Source organism: Sciurus carolinensis, chromosome 1 (genome assembly GCF_902686445.1).
Source record: "Sciurus carolinensis chromosome 1, mSciCar1.2, whole genome shotgun sequence".
Taxonomy (NCBI): Eukaryota; Metazoa; Chordata; class Mammalia; order Rodentia; family Sciuridae; genus Sciurus; species Sciurus carolinensis.
The window spans coordinates 147,805,777-147,821,621 of NC_062213.1; the positions used below are offsets into that span (position 1 = coordinate 147,805,777).

The 15,845-nt window shown below is 34.9% G+C and overlaps 1 protein-coding gene across 3 annotated transcripts in view; it reads right to left on the bottom strand.

The window, feature by feature from the left end:
- Tnni3k (TNNI3 interacting kinase) overlaps positions 1–15,845 on the bottom strand; it is a 281,569-nt gene that overhangs the window by 180,143 nt on the left and 85,581 nt on the right. For all 3 annotated transcript variants that reach the window (XM_047555360.1, XM_047555349.1, XM_047555371.1), the window contains 2 exons: positions 10,034–10,128; positions 9,331–9,480 (listed from right to left, as the gene is read on the bottom strand). In XM_047555360.1, coding sequence (XP_047411316.1) covers positions 9,331–9,480; positions 10,034–10,128 — 245 coding nt within the window. The remainder of the gene's footprint in view (positions 1–9,330; positions 9,481–10,033; positions 10,129–15,845) is intronic.

Genomic DNA, 15,845 nt, shown 5'->3' on the forward strand with positions numbered 1-15,845 from the left:
TGCTTCACTGCTAGAACTGCTCTGACAAGCCACTAACGTGTACGCAAAGAAACTGAATACTATTAAGGCCCAGCTCTGCCACACTTGGCCACAAGGAGTTAAGCAGAAAAGCACCTCGGTGGAGCTCAATAAATGGACTTGTTAAACCAAACTCCTGATAATGGATACACTCAAATAACCAAGGTACACTAATGGAACACATCCAGAGATAATCAAACTTCCACTAATTAAATAAAATGTTTTCCTATATCTAAGAATTTACTATCTACATCCAAGTATTTTACCCAAATAGGAGGTTGCTATGTTATTAGCCTAATGCAGTTATTATAATGATTTGTACTTTCAGAGTATTATTCACTGGAGCACCTGAGGGTTTGGCAAATGTGATTTCCCTGCCAGCATGAAGTCTCTCTCATTTCTTGCTCCCCTCTGTGTATTCCCCAAATTCCATGCTTTCTCTTTAATTTGTCTTCTTGTGTTCCTTTATTGTTTACATTTGATGTGATTTCTACTCTCAAACCTCTTAACTTGCAAGTTGCTGAATAGTTCCTTCTAAATCTAGGTTTTTACGATTACAATTTTGTCCAAAAAGATGCTACAAAGACAGTTTAGTATCTCCATCATGATCATGCACACAATACAGGGTCATAACTATTTAAGAAGTACGATCTATGGTTTTCTTCCACCCTCATCATTTCACCTTAAAAATGATGAATGCTGATTATCATCCCTTGCCAAGAGAATTATTTTTAATAATTGGATCTGGAGATTAATGGAAAAAGATATGAGTATTAAAATATTCTCCTTGATTTTGTGACTTGGAGGCCTTTTGGGTCCAAGGATAAGTAGAGAACCTAGAGATTTGGTCTTGATTATAAAAGTCAGGGAATTAATATTGACTTCATCTATTTCACATTCCAGATCACTGAAGTTGCAACCCAGCCTTAGTTTAACTCCAAATCAAAAAATAAAACTTTCACTGCAATAACATAAGAAAATTTGTCCCTTATTTTAATGTCTTACTTTCTATTATGTTAAAAACCCACTTCTTAAGAACACTGAAAAGTGGGATCAGATAATGACTTCTAATGTTTAACTTCCTATGACTCATCTACCTCCTGACAATTCTGATCCCACACACCATCAGTTCCATCAGGGGCAACAGAAATTCCTGACTTGCTACATCTTCTCATGACTTGAATCTGAAAGACGTCTTAGCCTTATACTGCAGAGAGAACTCACAGCTCCTTTGACCCATTTTTTTAATTAGTTAATCACCAAGCCCAAACAAGAATGCCACCAGTCCTTCACCTTAAGACAAGAATAAATGCTTAAGACATAAATAAATACTTTTGTCAAGAGAACCCCCGACACACACACCAAAACAAAAAACCTAAGCTAGTTCACTATCCTTCCTTTTTTCCCCTTCTCCTTTCTATTCTACTTTCCTTTTCCAATTCCTTCCTATCTTTAATTTCTTGTGCATTTATTGCAGCCAGTTCCAATATCTTCCCATATGGTAGTCAATTCTTCCTTCATGGATACTTAATTTTTTAAAAAATCTCTCATAATCTCTTTTAACTAGTTTTAATTAGTTATACATGACAGTAGAATGCACTATGATACATCATACATAAATGGAGTATAATTTCTCATTTTTCTGGTTGTACATAATTTAGCACAAGGCCCTGGGTTCAAATCCCCAGCACCACACACATAAAAAAAAGTTCCTTTGGATACTTAATTTTAGATAGCATCCTTAAACTTTTTACTCACCACAGCATTTTCTTTTTATTTTATTCATAGCACTTATTGTTACCTAATAATTTCCATTTATTTTCTCACTTTTGGCCCGATCCTTCCAGCTAGAAATGTGAACTTTCTAAAAGCAGTGATATTTTTGTCTATCTTGCTCACTCCCCCCCCCAATTTCTAATACAGTGTCTGTCACTGTACAACTGGCAATAAATTTTGTTGAATAAGTGAATAGTAGTAGATATGAGAGATGCAGTGTTGAAATAGAAGAGGTCTTTATCATATAACTAATACTGTCTAGTGGCAAAGAAAAAATAATTATATATTCACTTGAATTTTATTTAATAAAGCTCTGGGAAAAAAAGGTAAAGGACGCTATGAGTGTGCATAATGGTAAAATTGTACGGCAGTCTGGAGGGGGTAAGGAAGAGTTCCTTGAGGAATTGTCTTTTAAACTGAGAAGATGAAAATGAGTTGATTAAGCAAAAAGGGAGAATGAAAACATTTTGGCCAGAGGGAAGTCTTCACCATTCTGATGCATAGAAAGAGGAGCTTTAGAGCATTCTTTTTTCTTCTGCTCATTTATTTGAATATTAGGATCATGCAGTTAATAAGAAACCTACACTATTTATAGACATAGCTACAGAGACAACAGAGTAGAGGCAATTAGTATTCTTGAGAACATTAGCTCACCAGGTGTCATTTAGTGGGATATGAAATAGAATATTATATCTAAAATGTCTTCCTCCTCGTTCTCTATTTTGTTTCAACAAGCATGTGTTGAACATCTATTAGGAATCATCCACTGAATGTAAGATGTTAGAAGATAAAGAGCAATATACCAAATTCTTGTTCTCAGGAAGTTTATGATTTGGTAGGAGAAGGATGGAATGGTGAACATAGAGGTAAGGGTGTACATGGAATAGAGTCAAATGTTAAGAAACAATGTGTATGCTAAACTGGAGTCAGTGAAGACTTTTTGAAAGAGGACCCAAGAAAGATCTTGAAGGCTAAGGGGAAATTAGAAATTTAAAGAGTGGAGTCAGGTGGAGATAAGGGGAGGGTGTAGAGGCAGGAGAAAATACTTTGAAAGATGGAATAATATGGTCTTGTGTTCATAGATGCTGCCTCACAGGGTTATTATGCAGATTGCTAAGTTGATGTTTAGAGCATGTGTAAAAAAGGGCATGAATGAACATTGGTGTTGTAACAAATACGATGAAGATTGTGACACTAGGAGTCATCCGTAAGAAAAAAGAGATTGGATAGGAGGTTTGCAAGTCAGGAAGTACACAGAACACAAAAGTCTGGGACTTTTTCCTATCAGTGATAGTGTGTCAAGGAAAGATTTTAAGCTAGGGAATGCTAGGACCTTATTTGCATCTTGAATATATCTTTCACCCTACAGCAGGATACATAGATCCAAAAGACGCTGAAAAGAAAAACAAGAAAACCACAACAAAAACTAGTTTTCTGACTATTAAAATAAGGCTAGCAGGAGAAAGATGATAAAGGTTTCAATTAAAACAGTGGTAATAAAAATAAAGAGGATAAACATCATTACCCTATGTACATGTATGATTACACGAATGGTGTGACTCTACATTGCGTACAACCAGAGAAATGAAAGTTGTACCCCATTTGTGGACAATGAAACAAAATCATTCTGTAAAAGTAAAAATAAAAAATAAAATTACAGAGGATATACAGAGGATAAATTCAAAATATACTCATAAAATAAGATAAAAGAAACCATTTGAATGTATATGAATGTGTGTGGCAGTGAGATGTTGAGGGAGAAAAAGGAGTCAAGCATCATTCTAGATTTTTTAAAATTATTATTTTTTTATTTTTACAGACTGCATTTTGATTCATCATACACAAATGGGTTGCATCTTTTCGTTTCTATGGTTGTGCACAATGTAGATTCATACCATTCGTGTAATCATACATGTACATAGAGTAATGATGTCTGTCTCATTCTACCATCTTTCATACCTCCTCCCCCCCTCATTTCCCTCTATGTAATCTAAAGTTCTTCCATTCTTTTCTTGCCCCCCTCCGCCACCTCCCTTATGTATCATCTTCCACTTATCAGAGAATATTTCTTAGATATCTAAGTAAAAGAGTCTAGCAGTCAGATGGTGTGGCAGTCTGAAAACATGATCACAAACTCTGACATTCCTCTTTAGCTATGAGAAAGAAACCTGATGTACCAAAAATGCTTGTGAATTTGAGCTGGAGATTTAAAATATTGTTTTATATATTTGCATGCAACTCTTTATATTATAATAATGAATTTGAACTACTTTCATAATATTTTGAATAGTGATTTTCAAAATCTCCTTGATTTTATTTCAGTCTGGAAGTTTTAGAAGTAGTAGTGTAACTTGAGTCATAAATAAGAAATATCAATACAATGATACAACACATGCTTTTCTATATGCCAGAATTGTCCAGTGGTGTTTGGTCAGAAGACACATCTTCATCAGTGGGTTTATAAAGGATGCCCATCATCCTAATGCATCATTATTTCTTATTGTATATAAAGCATATTGTAGATTAGGAAAGACTGTGAGATTTGGGAGTTATACAGATTCAATTGAATCTCTGCTCTGCATTTAACAATAATATCTATCCTCATTTTTTTTGAGAATCTGTTAGTTTCCAAGCATTTATATTTTATCCTTAACCCTCAATGGAATTCCATAGTGGTTGTTAATTTCCTCATTTTTAATTTGAGGATGAGGGTTGAGAGAAATTAAACAATTAATTTAAGGTTGTTAGTACTACAGATGGAATTTGACCTTAGAACTGACTGATTTTAGAGTGTAGTGGTAAAATTTGAACTCTGCAATAAGATAGATCTCTGGTGCCAGCTCTCTACTATCAGCCATGTGACTTAACAGCTGTAAGTCTCAAACTCCTTATAGTGGAAGGATAATATCCATTCATAAGGATACGTTGATAAATAAGTTATATATACATATGTGCATATGCAATAGGTACTTAATGAATGTAAGTTCTACAATTTATTCTAATTATGTATATTCTTGCAGTTAATATAGTTCAAAAAATTTGTGACTTATCTCCAAATAATAATAGAAATTCTTATTCTAATAATGGTTAGTGTTATTTTATTTATTTATATTTAAAAGAGAGAACAACTACAGAATGGTAACCAGTATACAAAAAAAAAAAAAAATCAAAAAACAAACAAGCCAAAAAAAAAAAAAAAACTCAGTGATTTTGAAATACCATCTAAATCTTTTGTTTAACCCTTCCTTTACCTCATTCCAAACCTACTTCAGCATATTAAACTAAGTTCACTAAATTACTGACTATTCACTAAAATAGGAAATAAATTCTAATAGGTAAGAATTTAATATAGAAGCAACCTGAGAATTTATAATTCATTGTTCTAAATGTATAAAATAATTTAATGAACCCACCTCTTCTTCTGTTCCTTCCTCACTTCGTTTCTCAGTTATTTTTTATTGGCTAAAACCTGTAGAAACTCGTGACTGTAAGATTTCATTACTTTCAGAGAATATACTATAGTACATTTACTATAAATAATTCACACCATACTACACTTGTCAAAAGGAATGAATGGAGTATATATCATGGTACAGGAGTCTTGATTTTTATTGTTTTTGTTCACTTACTCACTAATTCTCCAACTCCAGCTCCCTGTCACTGTGAATTAGAAAGTTTCTGCTGTATACAAATATTGTACTCTGGGTAATTAGATATTGGGAGAGGAACCTCTCTAAATTACTTTATCTGGTGTCAGTACTGAAGCAAATCAGAAGTTTTTAGTTCTGTTTCTGGTTTGGGTTATTTTCTGACCCTAAACAGCCTGACATAAAGAAGTGCTTTTCTTTGTCAAAGGCAGCCTTTTCAAATCTAACTGCCAGACACACTATTGAGCTATGTGTTCAATTCTAATTGGCTGAGATCTTTTCAATTCGGCAGTTTCATCTTTAATGCAATGGATGTAAGATTATGTGTAGGTCTTTTCAATGGGTTTTCCATACTGGCGATTAGGGCAGAGGATTTGAACATAAGCAAGCTGCTGGCTATTTCTTCTGGCCAATTTAAATTGATTCATACAAGTCCTTTGTACCCCAGGGAAAGGGCAGAACAAATCCAAGTGAGTGAGACAGCTATTGCTACACTTTCAGATATAATAGTAGAAAAGAAGGGTAGGGGCGGGGACTTGGAGAGGAGAAACACTCTAAATACTGTGAAATTGGAACTTTAAGCAGTCGAGCAGAGACATATTGAAATTTAACCAGTAGGCTTCCCAGTAGAATCAAGGGCACGAAGAAAATTATTTCTGAGATTGATTCTGATCTCTTTAGGTTAAAAGGGCTATGTAAATAGAAAGTATTCTTCATTTCTGATTCCAAAGGAACCCATGGTGGTAGACTCTTGTTTTAAAACTATTCCAAAAGAGAGTAGATAACTTTCCCAGAACTCTAGTACTCTGAATGTACTACATCAGAATAGCAAAGAGATGGTTAGGTAAAATTTAGTTTGGGTCTGCTAAAAAATTTGGTCTCAGACTGAAGACACATTCTGTTGAAAAAGATTCAACTGTCTTCAGAGTGTAGAGTAGGATGAGCTATTCTACTTAAGCATCTCAAAAAACATTCCTTTTCAGCTTGACCCTGCTTGTTGCAGTTCCTGTCTAGTTTCTCCCTCCTGGGATAGCATATGGTACATGGTAAAGCATGGTGGAGCCAGTCCTATATCACCTCTGTTCTATAAAGAAGGAGCTGTACGTGGAATTTCAGTGCTTCCTCCGCTTCATCTCTAAATTGCTCAGGAAAGTTTTTAGTGTACTATATCAGTTAATTTGGTGACTCCCTCTCCAAGGGCTAAAGGGAAGCATTTCTTTATTCAATGAAAACAGAAACAGTGCACTGTTGACAGTATCAACAAGGCCATTTCAATCCTCTCTGAATACATGAAAACAATGCAACATTTCTCCAGCAAGAGAAAATAGCAATAATTTCATTTTGCTGGTTTGACTTGCTTTGCCCTAGAACATATGCAAAATATCCATCTGTCTCCTGGGTACTAACATTCAATTTGTTAAAATTCAAGTAATAATGGAATCCAATTCTGACGCCTGGCACATTAGATGAACAAATAAAGGTGACAAATATGGCATATGTTGCAGAGACCAGTGGGCAAGTCCTCTAAAGGATTTTTGTTGTGGCTTGACAGGAAATCTTAGAAGTTTATACAATGATTCATTGTTTTGTGAGGTGTGGAATTCCACAAAAAAATAAAAGTAAAGCCAGTTTTCAACTATCACTCTCAATCAACTACAAACAAACAAAGTCAACCCCTGTGAAGAGATAGCTGCAGCAGCAATTTCTGAGCTGCCTTCCGGAAGACTAATGCTTTGTAAACAGTCTTACTCTGAAACTCACATTTCTTAAGAGATGCTGTCTGATAATCACTTGAATAAATGTAATGCTTTGAGTAAGTAGAACTTAGTCAGGACATCTAAGACTTCAGAATATTTTTTTCCAGCTGATACTTAAAATATCAAGCTACCTAGAATTATTTTTTAATACAAAGGAGAATTTCTTTGTACCTAACAGAAATGCATTAATATATTCATCAAAAGAAATACACAATATATATATATGTGTATGTTTACAGGACAGTATTTTTAAGAGTCCCAAATTGGAAATGGCCACAGACGGCAGAATAAATAAATTGTGATCTGGTCACAAAACATTACACTATGCAGCAATAAGAATGAACAATCTACAACATTGTGCAATATGGACCAATCTTACAAATTGTTTGCCACAAAGGAACCAGACATAAAGTAGTAAATATCTACCATAGCATTATCTTATTTAAGGTGCAGAAAGAAGAAAAACTAACTATGTCAGTAGGAAGTGTAAACTCCTTGGGGGAAGAGATTGAAAGACAATGTAAATGGGGCTTCTAGGGTGCTGGTTATGTTAACATTTATCATCTGTGTACAGGGTAGGTTCAGTTTGTAAAAGTTCATTGAATTGTGCAAATATATGTGAAAAGGTGGAGATACTTGTATTTATACAATACTCTAAAAGTAAAAACAAAAAAGAGAGCAGGTCTATACCTACCTTACTACTTATGGTTCCATGATTGTTCATTTGCCTTTATTAAAACAACTCCCATGTCATTTTTTCACTAGCAGTCTTCAGATCTGTATGCTTTCCCTTCTTGTCTATATGCTGACTGACTCCCCATTTCCATTGACCAAAATTCATCTCCCTTTTCATCGATAAACTTTCATATCCTACTTCAGATAAGCTTTTAGTTCAACTTAGTAGGATGAGAAATCTTACAGCTTGGTAATTGACATTTTTAGTATGGCCTTTTATGTTTATAGCATTAAAACAGAAATATATTTTTTATATACTTTAAACATCCTAAAAATATAGTCATCAAAGTTAAAATCATAAGCAAAATGTTTCTTAAAAGTTTTAATCTTAAAAAAAAAGAAAATACAACTTTGTGCCATGTTTTTATCCCACCCCTACCTCTTCTGAAATCAGAGTGAGTACCATGTCTTCTGATTAAATCATTGTTACAAATGGAAAAAAGTTTTGATCTTCAGTATTCAGTCATAACTCCATAATTTCAATTACAATATGTACTGTCTCATGTCACCTGAGAAATCTAAACTCTTTAGGAACTTTTGTGCATATGCAGAACTCACTTATAAGATGCAATGTATCTTAAAAACCAATGACAAAGATGGTGTTTCATCTCTGAGCATCTCTAGTTACATTTTCCTTGAAATGAAAAATGTGTTATCATCTTTATTTCTGACCTACTACTACTACCACCACTGATATCACTACTAAAATATTATTAGGTGCTTATTTTGTGCCAGGCACTGATCTAAACAATTTGTGCATTTTATCACATTTATTTTTACAATCTTGTTAAGTTGAAGTTGTTACCTCCAATTTTTCAATGAAGGAATGAGCCCAGCAGGATTAAATAATTTGCACAAGGTCAAAGAACATGACTTGATATAAACCCTGATGTTCTCACACCTGATTCCAAGTTCTCACTGCTTTGAGTTCAGATAAGTTCACACCCAAACACAAATCTTGGCTCCCTTACATTTTTCTAGCACAGGCATTATCAACAGGGTTTACTCTTCCACATATTTCTGTTTTTCTTTATATTTATATATTTTTTTTAATTTGAACCCTCATCAAAATTCCCCTAAAAGAGAAATAAAGACTAGTTCTAATAACACTCTACTACCATTTCTTACCACAATTTAGTACCTAGAAATGCAATAGCACATTCCCTTTTTCAATGTATCAATACGGAGAATGCCTTCATCTTATCTGCAGTGCAGAAGTTGGTTTCTCTAAAGATGGTCTATTAGACTTTGATTCAAATCCCCAGAGACTCAAATACAATCTACAGAAGAAACAGGAGTGTACAAGTCTTGCAAGCAAAGGAATTATTGATGCATTGACATAATCTATGCACACAGTTCAATGTGTCACTATAGAAATGCAATGATTAAAAATATACCTTTTTCATAAGCCCACATCAAACATGTCTGCTCATCTTTTTCACCACTGGACCTGCTGGGATCACAAGCTACTAGATTCATATCAGCTCCATTATCCAGTAAGAACTGAACCAGGCGAATATGACCATGGTAGCAAGCAGAGTGTAATCCTGTAATAGAAAATAATAAAAGGATGAAAGGAAAAAGGAAGAAAACTATACTTTGATTTTCAAAAGGCAATTATCACCACATAATGATATTATTTTCAGAGACAGAAAGCAAGGTTGATACACCTGATAATGAATTAATTTTATCATGGAGGAAACAGACAATAAGGAAAAGAAGTATTCTATTCTAGTCAATCTATATAGACTTTCTTTTGCTCAGAACAATATTTTAGTATTTGTGCATCTACAGTAATTATCAAGAGCAAATGTTAGATTTTCATTGCTCAAGTCAAATGCAGGGCAGCATGGTCAGTAAGTCTCTGGTACAGGCCAGAAGAGAATGCATTGACTATAGATAGCACAACAGTCAAGCTGACCAAAATTTAATCTGCTTTACATTGTAACTATTTACCATCAATTCTAAGTGATATCAGTTGATACAACATCCATCCTCACTGTGGCTGACCACAGTCAATGCCCATTCCCCCTTGGCACACCACTGTTTTAGATCATTGATAAACACCTTGAACAAGGGATGTTCTCATCCCAGTCTTACCCGTGTGGCCATCTCTTCCTTGGTGATTGATGTTTACAACATTCTGATCAAGAAGAAATTTAACCAAGTCAATGCTCTTTCCATAGGTACAAGCACTGCAAAAGCAAAATAAGAAAAACAGAAGGTCCTTCTATGGGCTGAGTTGTGTTCCCAATGCACATATTGAAGCCCTAATTTCCTTAACTATCAGATTCTGACTTTATTTAGGGTTACCGTCTTTAAAAAGTTAATATGTTAAAATGGGGTCCCTAGTGTAGGTACTGATCCAATAAAACTGGTGTCTTAATAAGAAGAGGACATTATAACAAGACAGTTTGAGGGATGAACATGTGAAATTACAATGTAAAAGTAGCTGTATTCAAGTCAAGAAAAGAGACTTCAGAGGAATCCAGCCTTGCTGACACCTTAATCTTGTACTTACAGCCTCTTGAACTACGAGGCAACAAATGTCTGTGGTTTAATCTATCTGACCTGTGTTATTTTGTTATGACAGCCATAGGGAACAAATACAGCCTTGATTAAAACAGGATAATCTAGATGCTGGTGGGTATATAAAAGTGCAAAAGAGACAGAGAAGGGAGGAGAGATGGTGAGAGAAGTACAAAAACAAGCAAGTACCATATGAAAATGTTAAAAAAAAATGTGCACATACAATGATAAAATCATGAAGATTTTCAAATCTGCAGTAAATAAAGAAGTTGTGTAAAATTTCTAGAATTTTTTAACCAAGTATTTCCTGTGTTATTAGTTTAACTTTAACCCAGAAATTATTCTGCAAGACAACGAAATAAGGAATCCAGGAGGGTCCTGAGCACTTTTGTCAAATTCAAGTCATATTTTCAAATTATTCTCTGGAAAACCCATCAGATATCTGAAGAATTCCTTGACCAGAAGTTAAGATCTCATAGCTGTCATTTTACTATGGGAACTTTGGTTGTGGACTCAAAGTCCAGAACTCCTCCATATACTAGTGAGATTATTCAAGACAAGTCCTTAGACCTCTTGATTTTATAGTTTCCCACTTATACTACATAATGATAGACAATACCTTCTTTATTTGCTACATTATTGCTGAAATTCCAAGTGAATCAAAATTTATGAAATCACATTACAAGCTAGAGAAGATGTTCATGATCTGCTGTTTTCAGTTGGGAGGAAACATTAACATAGTTAAAGACCCAAAGGAAATAAGACTTTTATAGATAAATTTCACAATTAGATTTGTTGAACTCCTTAATTGGAATTCTAATTTCCACTGTTTACTAAGAAATCTAATATAGAGAAAAATATTTTGTATAATATAAATAAAATATGCCTAATAATGACTATTAGCTTTTATTCACTGACCAGTAATTCTCATAAATATTTTCCTATAATTTCCCTCATATATCTGCTTTTGCTATCATTTTTTCACTAGCAAGATTCTATGTCCAAACCCTGAAGAGTTTTGAGGCATGTAATAGGTGACTGGAGGAAACTAATACTAAGAAGAGCCCTATCTAATCATGGCTAATGGAAGGGTTCAGGGGTTTGGTTCTAGAATAAAAATAATCCATAGGATCTTAATATTTCCTCTTCCTGAGATGGTGTTGACTTGGTTATATTTCTTTAATAAATACCACTCATCTTTCATACATCTTCTAAACTATTGCTAGCCTGTGCAAAATCTTCTCATGAACCAAAGGCAGAATCACAGCCAACTCATCAGCTTCCTTTTCATTTCCGTCTTATGGCACTTGTCACATTGTGTTATGGTAATAGATATATATACCTTTGCTTACCAAAAGTTCATGGCTCCTTTAAGGATGAAAGGGGTCCTATCATTTTAATGTCCCTTCTAGCAACAACCCAAGGCAGGTCTTTAATAACTCTTCTTGAATAATTGAATAAATAGAAAGCAACCATCTCAGAGCAATATATCATATTACGATTAACAATTTTCATTATAAATATGACCTAACACTACATATAGTAGTCCATTATCAGAGGTGCTTTATTTTTTTCAAAGCAACTACTTGCAGGAAATGATAAATTATGAATATATACATATGTATGTATACTTATTTATATGTGTATGTGTGTTTGCATATATGCATTCATATGTATTGTGTTAGTCAACTTTCCAATACTGTGATAAAACATCTGAGAAAATAACTCTAAGGATGAAAGATTTATTTTGGATCACAGTTTCAGAAGTTTCAGTCCATGTTCATGTGGCCCCATTGTTATGGGCCTGTGGAGGCAGAACATTATGATGGGGAGTATGTGGGAGGGCAGAGTTGCTCACCTTGTATCAGCCAGGGAGTGAAGAAACAGAGAGGGAGAGGGAAAGGAAGTAGATGGAGACAAGACAAACTCTTCAAGGACACACCCCAGTGACCTATTTCCTACAACTCTGCCCCACCTCCTAAAGTTTCCATCACCTCCAACCACGCATCTCCACGTCAAAGGATTAAACCTTCAACACATGAGCCTCTGGAGGACATTCCAGATCCAAACTATAGTAGTTTATTCCCATCCTCCAATGGCTCATATCATCTCATAATGCAAAATGCATTCAATCCATATCCAAGATTCCCCATAGTCTTAACAGTTAGAGCATTGCTCAAAGTATTATCTGAGTCTCAAGGAAAACTCTTAGCGGTAGTCCATGTAAAAATAAGAAATCAAATTTTGTACTTCTATCATACTATGGCACTGGGTAAACATTCCCATTATAAAAGGAAGGAATAGAATACCAAGGAAGAATCAAATCATAGTAAAAACAGAGCCCAGCAAGGCAAACATTGAATCCTATAGGTCCACATTCTGCATCCAGGATATGTAATGGTAGGATGTGAATTCCAAAGGGCTTGGGCAGACCTGCCTTGACTGCCTTGCCAGCTGCACTCCACATGATTGTCTTGAGCTGGCTCTGCTTGATGTCTGTAGCTTTGCTTAGTAGACATTCCACATTCCTGACACCTCTAAGTTCCTTGGTCCTCCATTGCAGTTTTGGCTTCACTCTCACAGATTCATGCATTGCTCTATCAGGGACTGTCAGGGATTCTGAACTTTCACATACTGCCTGGCTCCCCAGATTCCCTTTTGAAATCTGAGTGGAAGCACTGTGACTCCACAAGTCTTATATTTTGCATATCTGCCAAACCAGCACTATTCAGATGACACCAAGGTCTGCCACCCATGCCATGACTGCAGCTGGTGCCTGGATGACTGAACATAAATAAATGAATCCCAGGGGAGCAACTTTGTAGACATCCCAGTGTGAGTAGGGCACCCATGTATAATTCTCAAAGCAAAGTCTTTCAAAGGAGTTTACACTTTCATACCCTTTAGCCTGCAGTGGGTGGGTGTGGTAAATTCCTGAGATGCTCTCAAGCCATCTTTCCTATCATACAAGTGCAGGGTACTTGATTTCTTTTCAGTAGTGCTAATCTCTTTAACAAGAACACCTTTCTTGGCTCCAATTTTATATATACTTCTTTTCTGATCAAACTACAAAATTTTAAAGTCCTTCTGCCCAATTTATTGTAATCTAAATATTACTGTAAATCTTGTGTAAAGCAGTTATCCATACCCATGTCATCACCTTTATGCTGTGCTGCCTTGAGAAATCCTCTGCCAGATAAACTATTCCATCAACTTTAAGTTCAGCTTCACAAATGTTCTCAAGGCATGGACAAAATGTTGACAAGTTTGTTGTCAGAATGTAACACACATGTCCTCTAGTTCAGTTCCCAAGAGAATCCTTTCTCTTGTCTAAAACCCTATGAATACAGTATTTCCTGTTCACATTTCTCCTAGCATTCTGATGTTCTGAGCTCACATCAGAATTGTCCATTAAGTTCTCCTTACAATGTTCTAAGCTTTCTTCTCTAGCTTGCTTTTCCAAACATTTCTAAACTCCCCCCAGTAACCAATTCCAAACATATTGTTAGGTATAGTCACAGCAATGATCCACTTCTCAGTTTTATTTTCTGTTGTTTATAGTCTGATATAAATAACTTAAAAGATGAGGAATTTATTTTGCCTCACTGTTTCAGTTCATAGACACTTGATCCCACCATTATGGGCCTATGGTGAGAAAGAACATTAGAGCAGGGAACAACTTGGAGAAACAGAGTTGTTCACCTAATGGAGACCAGGAGAAAGGAGGAAAAAAGAGGAAGGGACCAAGGACAGATACACCCTTTAAAGAAATTCCCTGAGTGATCTACTTCCTCCAAACAGGCCCAGCACCTATGATTTCTACCACCTCCCAATAGTACCACCAGCCAGGAATCAAGTTTACAACACATGAGCCTTTGGAGAACATTCTAAATCCAAACTCTAACATGTATATATGTGTGTGTGTGTGTGTGTGTGTGTGTGTGTACACATGTACGTACATGTGTATATATGTGTATACACAGATATGTATGCATATACAAATATTTTTGGATAAGTACACATAGAAAAATAATAATGAATATATAAGTAATTCTTATGTGCAAAGCACTGATTTGTAAGAAGAAAAATTTGCATTCATAGTACATTCCTCATGTAAAAGGAGTTTCTTTTATAAGTATGTGCTTACAATAAAAAGAATAAAAATATTAATGCTATTGCTAGTTGCCACAGGCTTACACAAAATAAAACAGTTGGATTTATACTTTCAACTCACTTTACAGATCTCATATAGACAACCTCCTGGAGGTGACAGTCACCCTCTGATTATAGTTGGTTCCAATTCATGTGTATGGGGAAGCAAAACGATTTGAAATCTAGCCTGAGGTATCAGCCATAACGGGCATGACCTAACAGGGAAAGAGGATACCAGTACTGCATTCATATCAGTTCTGCCAATTTTCCCCTTCAGGGACAGATCCCACTGATCCATTTTGACTGAAGGTATGATCTAAAGAGTTTTTGCATTTGTTCTGTTATCAAGTGTGGAGAAAACACAAAACATTCTGGTACTAGAACATGAAGATAGGCAAAAAGCACAGGATTTTAAGTTAGGCAGACATTTGCTACATTATTTTCTAGCCATAAGAAACTTTGGCAAGTTATTTAGTTTCTTTGATTTTAAATATCCCTTTCATAAAATGGTTAGGAGGATTAAATTAAATAATGGATATAAATCATCAGTCATATAGTCACAACTCCATAAATGGTAGTTTTCTTAATTTCCCTTTTGACCAAACTCTGTAGCTGATTTTAAAAATCCTGTAATTCTATGTGCAATTTGATAGGTTGAAGTTTGATGTAGAGACCTAAACTTAATTTTAGTTTAGTATGAAAAAAGAGTCTCCTCATTTACATTATTTATCAGTGCAATACAAATATTATGAAAACAGCAAGTTAATTCCAGATACTTTTCAAAGAGGTTGCAAATTATTTAAAAAATATATAATATATAGTTAAATGACTTTGTTTTCAAGATTTATTACATTTATGTAACTATTATTATTTTTACAGCAAAATCACAACCTTTAAAAATAAAGGCTTTAAATTTTATAAATCTTATACTTTTGTTTTAGACATTTTAGGGAGCTGCTTTGGCTCTGAATTACTAGTAATTTCTTCTCTTCCTTCATTGTTATGGTTTCTATGTGAGGTTTCCCTCAAAATCTCATGTGTGAAAAAATGCAAGAAATTTGGACATGGGTTACGAGAACATTAACCTACTCAGCACATTAATCCACTTGAATGGATTAACTGGGTTACAAAATTAGGCAGGTAGGGTGTGATGGAAGAAGTGGGTCACTTGGGGAGTGCATTTAGGGTTTATATTTTGTCTCTGGTGATCAGAGTGTGCCTCTCTCTCTCT